The 20,062-nt window shown below is 41.9% G+C and overlaps 1 protein-coding gene across 1 annotated transcript in view; it reads right to left on the bottom strand.

The window, feature by feature from the left end:
* ARL2BP (ADP ribosylation factor like GTPase 2 binding protein) overlaps positions 1-20,062 on the bottom strand; it is a 145,369-nt gene that overhangs the window by 88,199 nt on the left and 37,108 nt on the right. Inside the window, exon 4 of the mRNA XM_033940900.1 lies at positions 11,194-11,300. Coding sequence (XP_033796791.1) covers positions 11,194-11,300 — 107 coding nt within the window. The remainder of the gene's footprint in view (positions 1-11,193; positions 11,301-20,062) is intronic.

The raw sequence follows: 20,062 nt of genomic DNA, 5'->3' as shown, positions 1-20,062 counted from the left end.
AGGGGTGAAGGGAGAGATGGAAGGGGAATACAAGGAGAGAAGATGCCATATAGAAGGGGCAGAGAGAGGGTAGACAGTGGATGAAAGGAAGAGTGGCAAGACTATGAGGAAAGCAGAAACCAGAGAAAACAATGTAGAAAAAAATTCTACTTATTTACTTTTTGCTTTCGGGGAGATGCATCGCTGTTTCTGTGGTGTTGCATTGTATGCAGAGTCCAGCTTCTTGGTGATTCAATTTAACCTTTGTCTATGTTTTTCTATTTTATCCCCCCTTTTTCAAAAACTGTACAGTGTTTTTTTAGCACCGGCCATGCTATGAGAGTCTGAACTATTACAACCATGGCTAAAAACCATATTACAGTTTTATAAAAGGGAGAGGGGTTGGTATGTGATTACATATTCCATACTAGGCGAAGGTGTTTTCTGTGTTCGAAAGACATGGTTTTCAGTTAGGATTGACTGTGTAGGATTGATCTGTACTAGTCTGGCTTGTTTAGTTTTACAATGGGTGTATTGATGTACTGCTCACTGCAATATGTAAGATGCTGTCTTTTCCTAGGTACACTCTTGTGTGATGTGTGGATTGTTACTAAAAATCATGTTTTTCATACAGATGGGGGGGATGTAAAAAAATGATGGGCCTCTAGTGTCACATATGCTAGGTACGCCACTGCCTTCATAGTCTATATCTAATCCACAAGCCTGCTTTTAGGATCTACAGGGTATGTATCCCTCTGATTCATGGATTCATGGCAATTTCACTTCTCATCTTATCTTATCCATTCTTTTTATTATACAACTGCCCAGATAAGCATCATTCTTTGACGTGATTGGACCTTGAAAACTAACAGCAACGGTGTTCTCCCCAGAAATTTTTTCCAGCCATGAAAAACATTTGCTGCATTTAGTGTGCCACAAAAAACATTTGCTCCGTTTAGTGTGCCGGAGTTAAAAAAGTTTGAGAGACGCTGCTCTATACCATTTGAAAGAGGGCAAATATCTAATTATTCAATTCTAGAATTGGATACTTCTTAAATTTAATAAAAATATTATGGAAAAAGTATCAAACCTTAAGAAAGTCAGTCATATTGAGCATTGGAAAATAACTAATAATAATTAACTAATATAAATATTACACATTTAGGGCTCCTTTTACTAAGCTGCGATAGCGGTTTTACCATGCACTTAGCTCACGCAGAATTGCCGCACGCGCTAGACACTAATGCCAGCATTGAGCTGGCGTTACTTCTAGCCGTGTAGTGCGGCAATTCTGCACGTGCTAAAAACACTATTGCAGCTTAGTAAATTTTCCCTACCACCAAATTTTCCTATCCTGTCCCACCCGGCTACTTTTTTATGCCACCCGGCTGGAAAAAATTTTGGGGGAGAACACTGCAAGGAGTAGCAACATTCCATGCTACCGATCCAGGGCAAGCAGTGGCTTCCTCCATGTCTTTCTCAATAACAGACTATAGACTTTTCCTCCAGGAAATCATCCAAACTTTTCTTGAAACCAGCTACGCTATCCGCTCTTACCACAACCTCTGGCAATGCGTTCCAGAGCTTAACTATTCTGAGTGAAAAAAATTTCCTCCTATTGGTTTTAAAAGTATTTCCCTGTAACTTCATTGAGTGTCCTCTAGTATTTGTAATTTTTGACAGAGCAAAAAAAATCGATCCACTTGTAACCATTCTACTCCACTCAGGATTTGTAGGCTTCAATCATATCTCCCCTCAGCTGTCTCTTTTCCAAGATGAAGAGTCCTAACCATTTTAGTCTTTCCTCATACGAGAGGAGTTCCATCCCCTTTATCATCATCTTGGTCATTCCTCTTTGAACCTTTTATACTGCCGCAATATCTTCTTGAGATAAGGAGACCAGAATTGAACGCAGTACTCCAGATGAGGTCGCACTATGGAGCGATACAGGGTTATTATAACATTCTTAGTCTTGTTAACCATCCCTTTTTAAATAATTCCTAGCATCCTGTTGGCTTTTTTGGCCACCGCAGTACATTGGGTGGAAGGTATCATCATATTGTCTACAATGACTCTCAGATCCTTTTCTTGGGCGCTAACTCTCAAGGTGGACCCTAGCACCCGGTAACTGTGATTCGGGTTATTCTTCCCAATGTGCATCACTTTGCATTTGTCCACATTAAATTTCATCTGCTACTTGAATGCCCAGTTTTCCAATTTCCTAAGGTCCGCCTGCAATTTTTCACAATCCGCATGCTTTTAACAACTTTGAACAGTTTAGTGTCATCTGCAAATTTAATCACCTCACTCATCATTCCAATTTCCATATCATTTATAAGTTAAATAGCACCAGCCCCAATACAAGCTCTTGCGGCACTCCACTGTTTACTCTCCCCCACTGAGAAAAATAACCATTTAACCCTACTCTTTTTTCTATCCGATAACCTAATCCACAACTGAACTTTGCCCTCTATCCCATGACTTTAATTTTCTCAGGAGCCTCTCACGAGGAACTTTATCAAAAGCTTTCTGAAAATCTAGAAACACTACATCAAGCCACATGTTTATTCATACCTTCAAAGAAGTCAAGCAAATTGGTGAGGCAATATCTCCTTCGGCAGAACCCATGCTGACTCTGTCTCATTAAATCATATTTGTCTACATGTTCCACAATTTTATTTTTTATAATTGTTTCCAGCATTTTGCCCAGCATTGAAATCAGGCTTACCTGTCTGTAATTTCCCGGATCTCCCCTGGAACCCTTTTTAAAAATCAACTTAACATTGGCCACCCTCCAATCTTCAGGTACTACAGATGATTTTAGCGATAGGTTACAGATCACTAACAGCAGGTCAGTAATTTTATTTTTGAGTTCTTTCAGTACCCCGGGATATATGCCATCCTGTCTAGGCGATTTATCACTTTTTAACTTGTTGGTGTGTCTTTTTTTTTTTTTTCTTCAACAAGTTTCAATTAATTATCAAGCATTAACATCTTGTACTGAAAAGATCGATACAGCCACATAATTTCAAAGAAAAATGAAAAACAATTAAGGTAACATTATTGACTGAAGGAATTACTAGATTACTCTAGAAACTAAAAAGAACAAAACATCTGATACTTGGAACGAGAGACCACAAATCTTTTCTTTAAGAGCTCAAACTTCATTCTCCCTCGAGGCATTTCAGGGCTAAAAATGCTGTTAAATGGGAAGGTTAAAAAAATACATTCTTCACTGAGCGATATTTACTATGCATTTACATGGGTATCTCAAATAAAAATTCCCTCCAATTAAAGTAACTCCAGATTTCAAAAGTATTAAAATTGGTATTTCCGCTTTTGTGTATCACAGGATGCATCAGGAAATATTTGCATCTTAAGCACTAAAAATACCTGATGTCTATTTTTGAAGAACATTTTCAGGATCCACATTTTATCTGGCAAAAGTGCCACCGAGACTACTAAGATTGAAGGTTCAGCTTCTTCTTTATCAGAGGTCTCCAAGATAACTGAAATGTCTAATTGATCTTTCACTTGCTGTTGATTAGGGATTTGCTGCTCTTTTTGTCTTCTAATCAGAAAATAATAGACCTATGAGAAAGGAGGAATTGAATCCTCTGGTACCAATAATACCTCCAGGAAATATTTTTTCAATATTTCTTTTGATGTTACTGCGAACACCTATGGGAAATTCAAAAATCATAAATTATTACTCAGATAGATTGTAGAGAGGGTGATTCCATGTGGGTGTGTGGGTGTGAAGGATTCTCTCTCTCTTTGGTCAGTCAGTCAAGTCAGTCAAGGTTTGCTGGTCTTAGATGAAATTACAGCACTGCTGATGAATCAGATCTTGCAGGTGGATTAATGCTAGCACCAAAGCTGTCAGTCTTTCTTGTGTCTTTCAGAGGAAAAGTTCACAGGTCTCTGAATTCAGACTGTCTCATTACTCTCTTCGCAGCGCAGCAAGGCACAAATCGACAGTTCTCTGTAATCTTGTTTCAGGGACAGCATACGAAGTCCAAACTTTACTCCTCCAGCTCTGAAACTTGTCTCACCGAAAACTTCAAACACCTCCAGCACCTTTCTTTGTCTAACTCACAATTTATTCCCTTCTCCTTCCTCCTCCAAGGGTCCTCCCTATAGACCAGTGGTCTCAAACTCGTGGCCCGGAGGCCATATGCGGCCCGCCAGGTACTATTTTGAGGTCCTCGGTATGTTTATCATAATCACAAAAGTAAATTAAAACAGTTTCTTGATCATATCTCTTTAGCTATAAATTACAATATTATTATTAAAACTTAGCCAAAAGGAAAGATTTATAAACTATAAAGAGTTTTACCTCATGCGAAATTGTCATTTCTTTAATAAGACATTAACTATTTTTTTCTGCGGCCCTCCAAGTACTGCCAAATCCAAAATGTGGCCCTGCAAAGGGTTTGAGTTTGAGACCACTGCTATAGACCAATTATTGCCCGTCTTGAAGGGGCATATTTCAGTCACACAGCAGAATCATGAAGCCTCCATGCCTGTGTCAGAGGGACCCACAAATCATGCCATAAAGATAAGGGTACCAAGCATGAACTGTCCAAGTTCTGCAGATGTAGATCCTTTCCTCCACACATTACACTGGAAGCAAAGGGGCCAAGCTCTGGTAAAGATGACTTTATGAGCACACAGCTTGTAAAAATTCCAAGATGCTTTAAGCGGGAAAGAAAATGGATCTTGGCCTAACAACCTAAAATGGCAGTGCAAAAATTGCCCTATAGTCCTTGGAGAATATAATATCCATATAATAAGAAAAGATGTTTAAAAGAATGCTGCTGATCACTGGTGCATACCAAAACTAGTTTTACAATGTAGAGACACACATATATCTGACTGCACTTCACTTTCATCAAGATGGTAATGGAATATGTATATCAAATATGTCCAGAATACATCTCCTGGCAGCTTTTTATATTTTAAGCACTGGTCATCCTAAGCATTGTTGTCTAAGATTAAAATGTCCAGAGTTAACATCTCTTAAAAAAAGAGAATTTTACATTCTGCATTATAGAAATCAAACAGAACAAAATATAGGAAAAGGGAATGGGACTTATATACCACCTTTTTGTGGTTAGACATTCAAAGCCATTTATATCCACCAACTCCAATCAGTACTGATAAACCGCTCAGTCAGCACCGTGTGCTCTGGGCTCTTTCGGTCACTCCCGCTTGGGCGTGGCCCGGCCTAGGTGATACATGGTGACAATGGATATCTTAAATAAAAAATTCCACCAATATGAGTAACACCAGGTTTCAAATGCAAAAACTGACATCTTTGCTTTTGTGTATCTTGAAACATCTTAGAATGTCTGGATCTTGAAACTCAAAAATTGTTTGTCTGTTTTTTAAAGAACATTTTTAAAATCCACATCTTGTCCAGCAAAAGTACCACAGAAGCCACTAATATTGAGGATTTAGCCACCTCTCTATCAGAAGTTTCCAAAATAGTTGAAATATATTGGAAATGCTTCATCTTGATTAAGATTTTGTTTATCTTATAAACTTTATATTGGTAGGTAATAAACTTGAGAAAAAAGAGAAATTGTTCCTTCAGGAACTAAAAGTATTTCTGAAAAATATATTTTCAACATTTCTCTAGGCGTTACTGAGAACACCTGAGGAAAATTCAAGAAACGTAGATTATTATTTTGAGAGCTATTTTCTAGTGATTCCATTTTTTCTCCACAAGTTAGTGTTATTTTTTACCATAGCTTCTTATATTTGATGTGTCTCACTTAAATCTTTGTTAACATTATCAATTTGAGATTTTAAGATCCTATTTCAACTTTCAGTGCTGTTAATTCTTCTTCATACTTTTTTCTTTCCTCCAGACATTGAATTTGGGGACACGAAGATTTCCCCAGATTTGCAACTACAGTCATGTGAAAAAATTAAGACACCCCATGAAATATTCAGTTCTTTCTTAAGAAATGTTCACATATTGATGTCAAATCTTTTATTTATTTACCTCTGGAAAAGAAAGTGATGTAATTGCAGGTAAACAACAAAAATTTTCCTTGATTTACTCATGAAACAAAAGATATCCACAAAAATGTGTATGCTAACTGAGGAATATATTAGGATACCTTTTTACATGGAGGGCTGCAAGAACATCAGCATTATCCTTAGGGAGCCACACACAAAATTTTCTCTTCCTCCAATATATAAATCCATATATTTCCTTCTGCATGGACTTGACTGCCAAGGCTAATTTACATAAATTAATGTTAACTGTCAACATTTTATGTGGGCATGAAAACTCCACTCCTGAGAATTCCCCAACAAATGCATCTTAAAAATCACTGCCAAGAAAACTCATTGTATCAAATGAACATAATTGTTATCAGAATGTTCTCTTACCATATTCTTCTCTCATAAAATTTTATGAGATATCTGTAATTGTGCACAGTTCTTCATCAAGACTGCTTTGTCTGAAGATCTTTTCAAACTGTACTGCTTAAAAACAGCAATATTTTCTTGATAAATTAAAGACAGCTTTATTTGCGACTGAAGTGAAAAACATACTTGTCTATTCAAGCAGTCTTTGGTAAACACCCAACATTACCCATAAGAAGGGGTACCCAATTGCAAAGGTTGTTTTGTATCCTGTGTGAATATAGTATTCAACAGTTGAGACTTTCTAGAGATGTGACTTCTATGTTCTGTTTCTTAAAATTAATAGTCACATCAGCCAATTTCAGTATCTCAGGTGCACTATTGGTAAATAAATGCAGGAATAAATATTTTTAAATGTTAATGTTTGTAAAATTTCCCTTCATCAAAATCCCCACATCAAAAAAAAAACCCCAAACAACTCTTCCCTTCGCCACAACCCATTTACAGTTAAGTTTTTCTCTCTCTTCTTCGATCCTAACATTGCCCATTGTCTCTCTCTGCCCTGCACTCACCACAAACAGATCTTCCCTCTTTGTACTGGTCCTGCATGACTGAAGAAAAGAGTTGGTCTCAAACCAGTCACAATGCCTCTCTCTATCTCCCCTCCTCCCCTAATCAAGACATCACTCCTTGTCTTTCTCTCTTGTAGTCACTGCAAAGAGATCTCTCCTCTTCATTCCAGTCCCATAGGGCTGAAGAAAAGTGCTGGTCTCAGCCTAATACGGGCCAATAATTTCAGTGTGAAAGAGCTTCGGCACCACTCTGCTGACCCCACTCCTACTGATATGCTCGGCACCAACTGCCAGTTTCATTAGTGGCCAGATCGGGAGCCCTTTCCAGCAGGGCACCTAGCATCATCTACACCCCTCCCCCGTTCCAGCAGGGGAGAGAACTACAGGAGGAGCAGCGCTGACGGTGCTCGGCACCAACTGCCAGTTTCACTAGTGGCCAGATCGGGAGCCCTTTCCAACAGGGCACCTAGAATCATCTACACCCCTCCCCCTTTCCAGCAGGGGAGAGAACTACAGGAGGATCAGCGCTGACGGTGCTCGGCACCAACTGCCAGTTTCACTAGTGGCCAGATCGGGAGCCCTTTCCAGCAGGGCACCTAGCATCATCTACACCCCTTCCCCGTTCCAGCAGGGGAGAGAACTACAGGAGGAGCAGCACTGAGGGTGCTCGGCACCAACTGCCAGTTTCACTAGTGGCTAAATCGAGAGCCCGTTCCAGCAGGGCACCCGACACCATCTTCACTCCTCTCCCATTCCAGCAGGGGAGAGCCGACAGAGGAGAGAGCTGCAGTCCGACGCTCAGACCAACGGTCGGTTCGGGAGCCCGTTCCAGCAGGGTACTCGACACCATCTTCACTCCTCTCCCATTCCGAAGGGTCTACCTCTGAGGATCTCACATCATGTGCGGCAGCGGTGGAGATTACCTTGCCAGAGATGTCGCCTGTTCTTGGAGGAAACTCGGGACCCAGATGATAGCCATCAGAACTGGGGTTGACGGCAGTTAAAGAATAGAATGGGAATGGTGGTTGAAGTGAATTGGGGTGGAGATGGAGGTGGGTATGGAGAGGGATAGGGATATGATGTATTCCAGAAAGGCATTTAAGATCTGGTGTTAAATGATCATAATAATTACAAGTCAAAGATCTTGATGCTTTTTTGGAGTGTGTTTCTGTTTCTCTCTATGCTTATTTTTATCTCTATTTTGTTTACTTTAATTATTATTTTAATTCTATCTTTAAATTATTTATTCATTACTTGTTGGAATATTTCATTTCTATCTCTATCTCTACCTCTGTCTTTTTATTTTATTTTTCATACTGTTTCTTCAGGTACTTTAGTTAGATTGTGAGCCTCTGGGACAGTTAGGGAATTTCCAAGTACCTATCTTATTTATTTTGTTTTTATTTATTGTATCTTTAATGCATCATTTTTGTAAACTGCTTAGAAACCTCACGGTTATTAGCGATATATAAGAATTAAATTAAATTAAAATTAAAATTTTGCCATTGCCTTGCGGTTCAAGGCGGATTACAAAAAATTTTTTATAGGAAGATATCTGGTAATTTCTAGAGATAAAGAGTAGATGAGGTTGCTTTGGGGAAGTGGGAAGGAGCAAGTGGTATTAAGTCGTTTGCAGGAATTTCTTGAAAAGTAGAGTATTTTTTTTCTGAATGCTTTATAGTCTGGGGACATAATTACTAGATTGGAGATTTGGTTGTTGAGTTTTACTGCTTATGTGGCTAGGAGGCTATCATATAGTTTTTTCTATTTGACTTCTTTGATTGGAGGGTGCGTGAATGGAGTGTGGGTTTTCCTATGTCTAGTTGATGTAGTTTGGATGAGGCAGTTGTCCAGGTAGGTTGGGCTGTCGCTGTTTATGGTTTTAAATAGTAGACAGTAGAATTTGATTAGTATTCTTGCCGGAATTGGAAGCCAGTGTGAGTTGAGGTATGCCTCTGTGATATGGTCATGTTTCCTCAATGAATAGATAAGTCTCAGTGCTGTGTTTTGGATTGCTTGTAGTTGTTTTATCATTGTTGCTGGGCAGGAAAGGCAGAGAATGTTGCAATAGTCTAAAAGACCTAGGACTAGGGATTGTACTAAGAGCCGGAATTGTGTTCTATTGAAGAATTTTTGAACTTGTCTTAGGTTTCTCATAACTACAAATTATTTCTGTATTGTTTTATTGATTTGTGATTGCATGGTGCAGTATCTATCTATCGTCATTCCTAGTAGTTTTAGGGTGGGTTGAATGGGGTAATTGATTGAGTTAATTTCTAAATTGGTTATGGTTGGGACTGTTATTTTCAAGGAGGATGAATTTTGTTTTGTTTGGGTTCAGCTTCAGTTTATGATCTTGCATCCACGTTACTACTGTTTCTAGTGATCGGTGTAGTGTGTCTGTCATAGAGGACTTGGGTTGATCAAAAGTTATGAGAATGGTGATGTCGTCTGCATAGCTATATGAGGTTAGGCCTAGTTTGTCCAGGCAGGTGCCGAGGGAGGTAGTATAGAGATTGAAGAGAGTAGGAGATAGTGGGGATCCTTGGGGTATGCCGAAGGGTTGGACCAGGATTCTGATTTTTCTTTGTCCGACTTTACTCTGTAGGTTCTGGATTTTAGGAGTATACCTTATCAGTGATACCTATTGTGTCCAAAATTTGCAGTAGGATGTTATGGTCTACCAGGTCAAATGCTGTGGTCAGATCCAGTTGTATGAGCAGCATTTTTTTGCCTGTGCTGAGGTGTTGTTTAGCTGTATCAACAAGGGAGCCTAGTAGTGCTGAAGTTGGTTCTGAAGCCAGATTGCGTGGGGTGGAGTATGTTGTGGTCTTCCAGACAGTTGGCAAGGAGTTTGGCTACTAGCCCTTATGTTAGTTTGACATAGAGAGGTATTGAGGCGATGGGTCTGTAATTGGATGGTTGATCCGTCGCTCCTTTAGGGTCTTTTAGGATCGGTGTGACAATGATTTCGCTGAAGTCAGTTGGGAAAAGGCCATCTGTGAGCATGGTTTGTATCCATTGTAGAAGAAGGGCATGGAATTTTGTGTTGGAGATTTTTAAGAGATATGGTGGGCATTGGTTAAGATCACATGATGCATGGCTGTATATTCTGTAGAGTTTGTTAAGGTCGGACCATTGTATAGTAGGGAACTGGGACCAGATTCTGTCTGCAGCCATCGATTCTTTTTCTGTGGGGGGTATTGTGATTTCTTTTAGGTGGATTGGGGTACCGTTGAGGGTAGCTCTGGCATTTGTAATTTTGTTCTTGAAGTGTTCTGCTAGGCGGGTGGCTGAAGGGGGGTGGTATTGTTAGTGGTCAGGTAGGGTTTGGTGTCAGTTAGATCTTTCAGTATTTGAAATAGTTTTTTGGTGTCTTGAGTTTCTGTGCCTATTAAGTTGGTGTAGTATGCTTTTTTCTTATCCTTTAGTTGCAGTTTGTTTAGTTTTTTCCAGGCAGTTTTTGTATGTTCTAGGTTAGTTTTTCTCCATTTTCTTTCTAGTCATCTACATTGTCTTTTGAGAAGGAGTAGTTCATTGTCAAACGATTTGTCTGATCGTCTGCTGGTTCTGGTTTTGGTTTGTAATGGGGCTAGTTCATCAAAGGTGTGAGTGCTCAGTTTGCGCCATTGTGAAATGAAGTCCTTGGGATTGAATTCCTGTATTGTATCTTCTATTTTATTCCAGAATTTGATTGGCTCGATATGTATGCGTGAGGTGTAGGTTACTTTTTTGGATTTTGGTGTGGTTTTGTTTTTGGTCCAGTTGATGTTAAAGTAGGAAGTGAAGTGGTCTGACCAGAGGGATCGGGACCATATTCCATTAGATGTATGAATTTCTGATAGAGATGGTTGATGGGTCATGAAGGCTGCAATGTTAAGTTGGTGACCTGTATACAGAACATATCAGTGGGAGTGGGACTGGCAAGGACACATTTATTGACATGCTGCATGCGGCCCACAAGTCATAGGTTGTTCACCTCTGTACTACAGTAAAAGGTGGCAAACAACATATTTGTAAAATAAATGAACTACAGCAAAGATTTTTGCTCAATCCTCAGGATACATCTAATCCATTTTATAAGGTAGCCATAATAAATATGCTTGAGACCGATGTACAAACACTGCTGCCACTATATGCAAATTTATCTCATACATATTCATTGTGGATATCCTGAAAATCAGATTTGATGGGTATTTCCTGATAACTGGATAACCCCAACCCCTGAACTGCAGAAATAACCGATAGTCCTTTTACTTACATATTCATTAAAAATGGGAGTGTAGGTGAGTTTGTTTTCTTCCGTATCCTCAAACTCACAGTAATATTTGTCCATAAAATTTCTTTGTAATCGTTGGAATTCTTCATCTATGGCATAATTAAGCAACATTAGTCATTTACATTCAAGAGGTCTACTTTCAGCATCCATTAAATATAGCTTTCTACTGGCTAAGTGTGCTGTCTTAGGGTATTAACCAACTGTAAAGTAGGATCCGGTTTTCTTTTTCATCCTTTATGATGCTCCCCACAACTGTTTTTTATATCTTCAGACATAATTAATTTCAAATGAAACCCTGTAGTATTTGAAGTTTATTCTCTCAAAACAATAAGAGAGCAAATCTAAGATCCCTATTATTTAGAAACCCCTTTAAACAAGTCATCAGATATCAAGCAGGGCAAAGTGGTTAAGAACATAAGAATTGCTGCTGCTAGGTCAGCCCAGTGGTCCATTGTGCCCAGCAGTCCGCTCACGCAGCAGCACTTAGGTCAAGACCAGTGCCCTAACTGAGACTAGCCTTACCTGCGTACGTTCTTGTTCAGCAGGAACTTGTCTTTGTCTTGAATTCCTGGAGGGTGTTTTCCCCTATAACAACTTCCGGAAGAACGTTCCAGTTTTCTATCACTTTCTGGGTAAAGAAGAACTTCCTTATGTTTGTATGGAATCTATCCCCTTTTAACTTTAGAGAGTGCCCTCTAGTTCTCCCTACTTTGGAGAGGGTGAATAACCTGTCTTTATCTACTAAGTCTATTTCCTTCATTATCTTGAATGTTTCGATCATGTCCCCTCTCAGTATCCTCTTTTCGATGGAGAAGAGGCCCAGTAAAATCTGGTAACCATAGCAAAGGAAGAATGCTTCATTTAATATATTAATAGTCAGTAATTAGATTATATTTGTAGGGGTAGAAACATTTACATGCTAATATGTGAGGTAAAAACACTCAGAGCAAGTTAGCAGGTCCCATGGTGAAGCAGCACATTGTCACATGGCCCTGAGAGTTTGGGTATGAATTGGGCATTCGCTTCCTTTTCCATTTCATTCCAAAGGTGGTTTAAGAGGATGGGGACATGCGAAACATGTTGGTGATATCTGTCCCTGATTCCGACCACAATGAAAAAAGCAAAGTAATTGAAATAATTTATTAAAATTTATGAAATTTGCTAGTACGTTGAAATATACAAAAGTAACACTTAATGAAATATTGAATAAAAAAATAAAATAAATATATAATGATCCCAGAAATAAACAAAAATGTTTATTTTTATTAAAATATTTGATATCCCACTTATGCTTAAAAAAGTTTAAGTGGGTTACAATCAAAACAGAAACACAAAAAGGAACACCAATTCAGATAGGATAGAAAGGAACCAGTCATAGAAGATAAATAGACAATCTCACAAGAACAGAGATGTGCTATACTGCAGCAACAAGCCCCCACAGCAACTGGACCCCCTCAAGACAATGGTATGTTAAATGCCAATTCAAAAAAAAAAAAAAGCAAGCCTTCAATATGACTTTGAATTTTGAAAAATAAAACAGTTCAGAACGGAGGTACAGGGAGAAACCATTTCAAAGTTGGAAGAGACAAAACATAAGCTGTGGAACAAGTAGGGTAAGGAAGAACTTATGGGAATCCAGTTAGTGCAAAGTATGTATTTGGGTACAGGCAGTCCCCATTTTACGAACATTCGACTTATGAACGGGGGCCTGTTCTATCTTCAGTGTCCCATCGTGCCCCTCTCCCTTCCTCCAGAGTCCTAATGCACCCTTTTCTCTCCCTCCCTCCATTCTGTGCCCCAAGTAGATACCTCCCTCCGGCGGGTGTTTACCTTCTGGCTGGCTCCCTCCTCCTTCCAGTGGTTTCTCTGAACAAAGCCACAGGCAGCAGCTCCAATGTGTGTCTTGCGGCTGAGCCAGAAGCCTTCCCCCTGACGTGGGAGGAGTTTCCTCTGATGTCAGAGAGAAGGCTTCCAGCTTAGCTGCAGGATGCAGGTAAGAGCCGCTGCCCCCAGCTTTTTACAGAGAAATCACTGTAGCTGGAAGGAGGAGGGAGCCAGCCAGAAGAAGGTAAACACCTACTGGAGGGATGTCTGAGTGAGAGGGAAAGAGAGATGGTGCACACGGGAAGATGGAGAAAGAGGAGAAATTGTTGGGCATAGGGAGGGAGAATTATTGGACATGGTGGTGGAAGAGTGAGGTAGAGATGCATGGGAGTAATGTTGGATGTGGTGGTGGAGAGGGAACAGTGGGATGGATGGAAAGGGATGCAAGGGGGGCTTCAAGGAGGTGGAGAAGATGGGAAGAATACTAGGATCTGAGTTACATACAAATTCAACTTAAGAACGGTTTAAAAAAAAAAAATGGAACTCGTTCTTAATCCGGAGACTGTCTTTATATAGGACTATGACAAAAGACACTTAAGAAGGAACACCAAGGTATAAAGTTTTAAAAGTTAAGAGAATTTTAAATTAAGATCTATATTGAGAGGTCATGTGATGATATGAGCAGGTGAGACCCTGTTCTCTGCCCACTCCGAGATCCTGTTCTCCATATCGCATAATTTGCAAATGTTTTTGCCTCCCCGGAAAACCATTTACTCATTTTGATGCTTATCTACACATGGACAAGTATATTATGCGCTCTCAAGAGGTGAAGATTATGAAAGTCAAAGATCGAGATCGCACGAGAGTCAGGGAGTCCAAGATGGAGGAGGCTCCAGTGACCGCAGTGTCACAATTTACAGAGACTGCTCTAACGATATGAAAGAGGCAGTTGCACAGGCACTGGGTCCACAGATGGATAACTTATCTACTCAAATAAAACATCTTGAACAGCTGTTGTTGGACATGGCCTCGTGGACTACTGAACTTGAGCAGCAGGTGTCTAATGTTGAGGATGCCGCGAACATCCATGATACTAAAATTGCTACACTCCAGGACATTCTACGAGCACAAGCTGATAAAATCGACGATCTGGAGAACAGATCACGTCGTAACAATTTTTGTATTGTGGGCTTACTTGAGGCGATCTCAGATTCGCATTTGCTGAATGAGCTGGAAAGCTGACTGAAGTCTGAATTTCTGGTGAACCTTGGGCCCCATGCGCCTGGAATGCGCACATAGTATTGGGGCGAGGCTGGACAGGAATTTTCGGCCTAGAGTGGTCATAGTAAAGTTCTATAATTATTGCAATGAAATGGAAATTTTACGGTAATTCCAGTTTAAAAGTGAGGCTTTAAAATTTCAAGGCATGCCAATACAAGTTAGTCAGGATTACTTGACGGCCCTGATGGAAAACCAGAAAATCTTTTATCCATTATGTGCTGAACTGGTATACCACAAGGCACGTTTTATGTTTGTCTACCCAGCAGTGCTAAAAATACAGAAAGATGGATCTTGGAAATTGTTTGATGTGGCTGAGGAGGCTGCAGAATACATTAATACCATCTTTACCAAGGCCGGGGGAACCACTTGATTTCGTCATAATGACTATTTCATTTCTGCTCAGTGGTTTTGCAACTACTGGCTTTGTTGGTATTGTTATATTTTCCATGATGTTGGTCTGATACATTAGATGGGCCTCCTGTATGAGGAAACAGGGCCCCGGAGGCGTCTTTACGTGCACTGTACATTTCTCTAGGAAGATGCCCGGAGGGAAATTTTGGGGGAAAGGGATGGGATGGGGAATACTTCTGGAACAGCAGTTATTTAGGTTTTTCCTTGATGTTTATATTATTGCATGCTCTCTCTATGCTCTGTTAAATTTCTTGGATGTTTGTGGTGCCCTGACAAGTGTACTTGTTGATGTGTTGTATGTATGGAATGATTGTACCGGGATGAGGCTGCTTACCTGGGTGATAGGCCACTCCGCATATCTTGGAATGTACCTGGCATTACTTTGCCAGTCAAGCGAACAAAGATACTCTCTCAATTAAAAAATCATAGAGTGGACTTGGCTTCTTTGCAAGAAATGAGACTTACCGATAAGGAACACAAAAAAATAAGTAGAAGCTGGGTGGGTGACGTCTTGTATGCATCTTCTCCTAACAAAAAGACTGGTATCACATTACTGGTAAGGGATTGCAATCTGCAGTTTCCACTATTCAGTGGGATACTCAGGGTAGGTACCTCTTGACTCAAATCGCATTGCAAGGCCTGACATTCAGATTACTTATAGTATATGACCCAAACACTTATTCTTATGACTTCTACAAAAGCCTTGTATGATTAGGACTGAAGAACCCCACCATTCCTTTGATAGTGGTGGGAGATCTTAAATCAGGTGCTGAACCCAAATTTAGATAGATCCAATTCTGATGTTCACTACCAGTGCACTCACACCTGTGGCATTCCCTTTTTGTGTAAATCTTTGGGGTTAGTTGATCCATGGAGGCTCCTTTATCCTACCGAATGCGATTACACCCAATCTCGTACACACGATTCTTTCTCGTGGTTGGATTATCTTCTTGTTGCAGAGTCACTATTTACATAGTAACATAGTAGATGACGGCAGATAAAGATCCGAATGGTCCATCCAGCCTGCCCAACCTGATTCAATTTAAATGTTTTTAATTGTTTTCTTCTTAGCTATTTCTGGGCAAGAATTCAAAGCTTTACCCGGTACTGTGCTTGGGTTCCAACTGCCAAAATCTCTGTTAAGACTTACTCCAGCCCATCTACACCCTCCCAGCCATTGAAGCCCTGCCCAGCCCATCCTCCACCAAACGGCCATACACAGACACAGACCGTGCAAGTCTGCCCAGTACTGGCCTTAGTTCAATATTTAATATTATTTTCTGATTCTAAATCTTCTGTGTTCATCCCATGCTTCTTTGAACTCAGTCACAGTTTTATTCTCCACCACCTCTCTCGGGAGCGCATTCTAGGCATCCACTACCCTCTCCGTAAAGTAGAATTTCCTAACATTGCCCCTGAATCTACCACCCCTCAACCTCAAATTATGTCCTCTGGTTTTACCATTTTCCTTTCTCTGGAAAAGATTTTGTTCTACGTTAATACCCTTCAAGTATTTAAATGTCTGAATCATATCTCCCCTGTCTCTCCTTTCCTCTAGGGCACATGTGTCAAACACAAGGCCCGCGGGCCAAATCCGGCCCGCCAGGCCTTGCAATGTGGCCCGCACCGCGCTGTCATCACTGCACGCCGCTGCGTTCCATCACAATGACGCGCGGTGACATAGGAGGCTTGTGATCTCGCCGGCCGTACTTGCTATCTATCTCCCCGCATCGACCGCCCCCCCAAGAACCTCCGACCGCCCCCCCAGCCGACCCGCGACCCCCCTGGCCGACCCCCACGACACCCCCACCCCCCTTCCCCGTACCTTTCTGTAGTTGGCCGGACAGACGGGAGCCAAACCCGCCTGTCCGGCAGGCAGCCAACGACGGAATGAGGCCGGATTGGCCCATCCGTCTCAAAGCTCCGCCTACTGGTGGGGCCTAAGGCGCCTGGGCCAATCAGAATAGACCCGGGAGCCTTAGGTCCCACCAGTAGGCGGAGCTTTGAGACGGATGGGCCAATCCGGCCTCATTCCGTCGTTGGCTGCCTGCCGGACAGGCGGGTTTGGCTCCGGTCTATCCGGCCAACTACAGAAAGGTACGGGGAAGGGGGGTGGGGGTGTCGTGGGGGTCGGCCAGGGGGGTCGGAGGTTCTTGGGGGGGGGGCGGTCGATGGGGGGAGGGCAGGAGGGCCTGGGATCCCTCCTGCCCGTAATGTAGTGCGGGGTGGGGGTAGGGGGTCGCCGTGGTCAGGAGGGTTTGGGCTCCCTCCTGGCCCGAACAACTAGCGGGGGGGGGGGGGGTCGCCAGGGCCAGGAGGACTTGGGCTCCCTCCTGGACCGATATTGTCGAGGAGTTGGGGAATCAGCGGGGCAAGAGGGCTTGGGCTCCTTTTTGCCCCGATCGTGTCGGGGAGTCGGGGGGGCAAGAGGGCTTGAGCTCCCTCTTGCCCCGATCGTGTTGGGAGTCGGGGGTCCTTCGGGGTGGGGGTGCAGGTGCGTGTGAGCGGTCCTGCTTGGGGTGAATCGGACGTCGGGGGGGGGGGGGGGGAACTATGTAAAAAAAATACACAGCAGAAGCTGCCAGTTCCTGGCATAAAGTGTAGGCATAAAAATTGCAACAGAATCTGCTATCTGTACCCAGCCAGGCATTTATTGACTGACTTTTTCATTCTAACGCAGATTTCCAATAAACTACATATTTTACTGCCAATATTGATCCCAAAATGTCCAGGAAAAGAAAAGTTGACGGTGAAGGCAGACAATTTAATGACAAATGGGAAAATGAATACATGTTTGTGCTTAGTGAGGGCAAACCAGTGTGTATATTGTGTTATGAGACAGTGTCGGTGATGAAAGAGTACAATATACGTCGTCATTTTGACAACGGCAAGTATATGGCAAATATACTTTGGAAGAAAAGCATAAAATTGTTAAAGAACTAAAAGGCAAACTACAATCACAGCAGCAAATGTTTACAAAGGCTACAGCGAAAAATGATGCTGCAGTGAAAGCAAGCTTTATAGTGGCTGAAGAAATTGCCCGTACTTCAAGGTGTTTTTCAGAGGGTGCCTTTTTGAAGCAATGCATGCTAAAAGTGTGTGAGAAAGTATGCCCAGATCAGATACAGAGTTTTCAAACTGTCAGTTTGTCAAGAAACACCATTGCAGACAGAGTTCAAGAACTCTCAGGAAATCTATCATCACAGCTGGCCGAACAGGCATGCAGTTATCTCGCTTTTTCACTTGCTATCGATGAAAGCACAGACAACACTGATACAGGAGGTGGGTGCAGAGCATGGAGACGTGCCATACCACACAGAAGTAAGATGGCTGAGCAAGAGCGCAGTCCTCAAAAGATTTTTTGAGCTCAGAGAACAAATTGCTCTTTTCATGGAAAGTAAAGGAAAGCCCTTGCCTGAACTGTCGGATCCCGCCTGGCTATGTGATTTTGCTATGATGTGTGACATATGCGAGCATCTCGCCCAACTGAATCTGAAGCTGCAGAGACGCAAACAAGTCATCACGAAGATGTCTGACATGATCACAGCATTCCAGCGTAAACTTCAACTATGGAAGTCCCAACTGGAACAGGACAATCTTGCCCACTTTCCCGTTTGTTTGAGTATCTCAACCACTATTTCTGGTACTTTTCCTTGCAGTCGGCTGGCTACCAAAGTTAGCCGTTTACTAAGTGAATTTGAGCGGCACTTCTCTGACTTTAGAACACAGCACTCAGGCTTTGACATCTTTGCCAATCCTTTTACAGTTGATGTCAACAATGTGCCCCATCACCTTCAGATGGAGATAATCGAGCTTCAGTCTGACAGTGGCCTGAAATCAAGGTTTCAGGATGTTGAAATTGAGGACTTCTACCCTCTACTGCCCCCTGACTCAATGCCAGAGCTCCGACTTCATGCTGCCCGTATTCTATCCATGTTCGGGAGCACCTATCTTTGTGAACAGATGTTTTCAATAATGAATCTGAACAAAAACAAGCACAGATCACGCATTACCGATGACAACCTCCATGCTGTTTTGCGGGTTGCTACAGCCCAAGAAATAAAACCGAACATTGACTCATTGATACGGGGAAAACGGTGTCAGACATCTAGCCAGAAAACAAAACAATGAGCATTTTAGGTACATTCCAATATTACTGTTTTGCTTGATACCAATATTACTGTTTTGCTTTATAGCATGTGAGTTGGTTAACAGCACTGTTAAGGAAAAGATTGTTCCACTCATTTTAAATTCACATTTCTGGTTAACATTGTCAGTTTATGACTGTTCAGTAAACCATTCGGCCCGCGATTTAGGCTGGATTTTAGATTTTGGCCCCTTCTCTGATTGAGTTCGACACCCCTGCTCTAGGGTATACATATTCAGGGCTTCCAGGCTCATACGTCTTCTGGCGCAAGCCTCCTATCATTTTCGTCGCCCTCCTCTGGACCGCCTCAAGTCTTCTTACGTCTTTCGCCAGATACGGTCTCCAAAACTGAACACAATACTCCAAGTGGGGCCTCACCAATGACCTGTACAGGGGCATCAACACCTTCTTCCTTCTACTGACTACGCCTCTCTTTATACAGCCCAGCATCCTTCTGGCAGCAGCCACTGCCTTGTCACACTGTTTTTTCGCCTTTAGATCTTCGGACACTATCACCCCAAGGTCCCTCTCCCCGTCCGTGCATATCAGCTTCTCTCCTCCCAGCATATTTATCCAGCCTTGCGGCTTGGGTGGCTAGGAGGCCGTCGTGTAGTTTTGTTCTTTTTACTTCTTTGATTGGGGGGGGTATGAATGGTTCCTTCCTATTATTAATCCCCAAATACATTACTCTGCATTTCTTTGCATTGAATTTTAGTTGCCAGGCATTAGACCATTCCTCTAACTTTTGCAGATCTTTTTTCATGTTTTCCACTCCCTCTTCGGTGTCTACTCTGTTACAAATCTTGGTATCATCTGCAAAAAGGCACACTTTTCCTTCTAACCCTTCAGCAATGTCACTCACATACATATTGAACAGGATTGGCCCCAGCACCGAACCCTGCGGGACTCCACTAGTCACCTTTCCTTCCTTCGAGCGACTTCCATTAACCACCACCCTCTGGCGTCTGTCCGACAGCCAGTTTCTGACCCAGTTCACCACTTTGGGTCCTAACTTCAGCCCTTCAAGTTTGTTCAACAGCCTCCTATGAGGAACTGTATCAAAGGCTTTGCTGAAATCCAAGTAAATTACATCTAGCATATGTCCTCGATCCAGCTCTCTGGTCACCCAATCAAAAAATTCAATCAGGTTCGTTTGGCACGATTTACCTTTTGTAAAGCCATGTTGCC

Source organism: Geotrypetes seraphini, chromosome 4 (genome assembly GCF_902459505.1).
Source record: "Geotrypetes seraphini chromosome 4, aGeoSer1.1, whole genome shotgun sequence".
In the NCBI taxonomy this organism is placed as follows: domain Eukaryota; kingdom Metazoa; phylum Chordata; class Amphibia; order Gymnophiona; family Dermophiidae; genus Geotrypetes; species Geotrypetes seraphini.
This window is presented reverse-complemented; position numbering and strand designations above follow the sequence as displayed.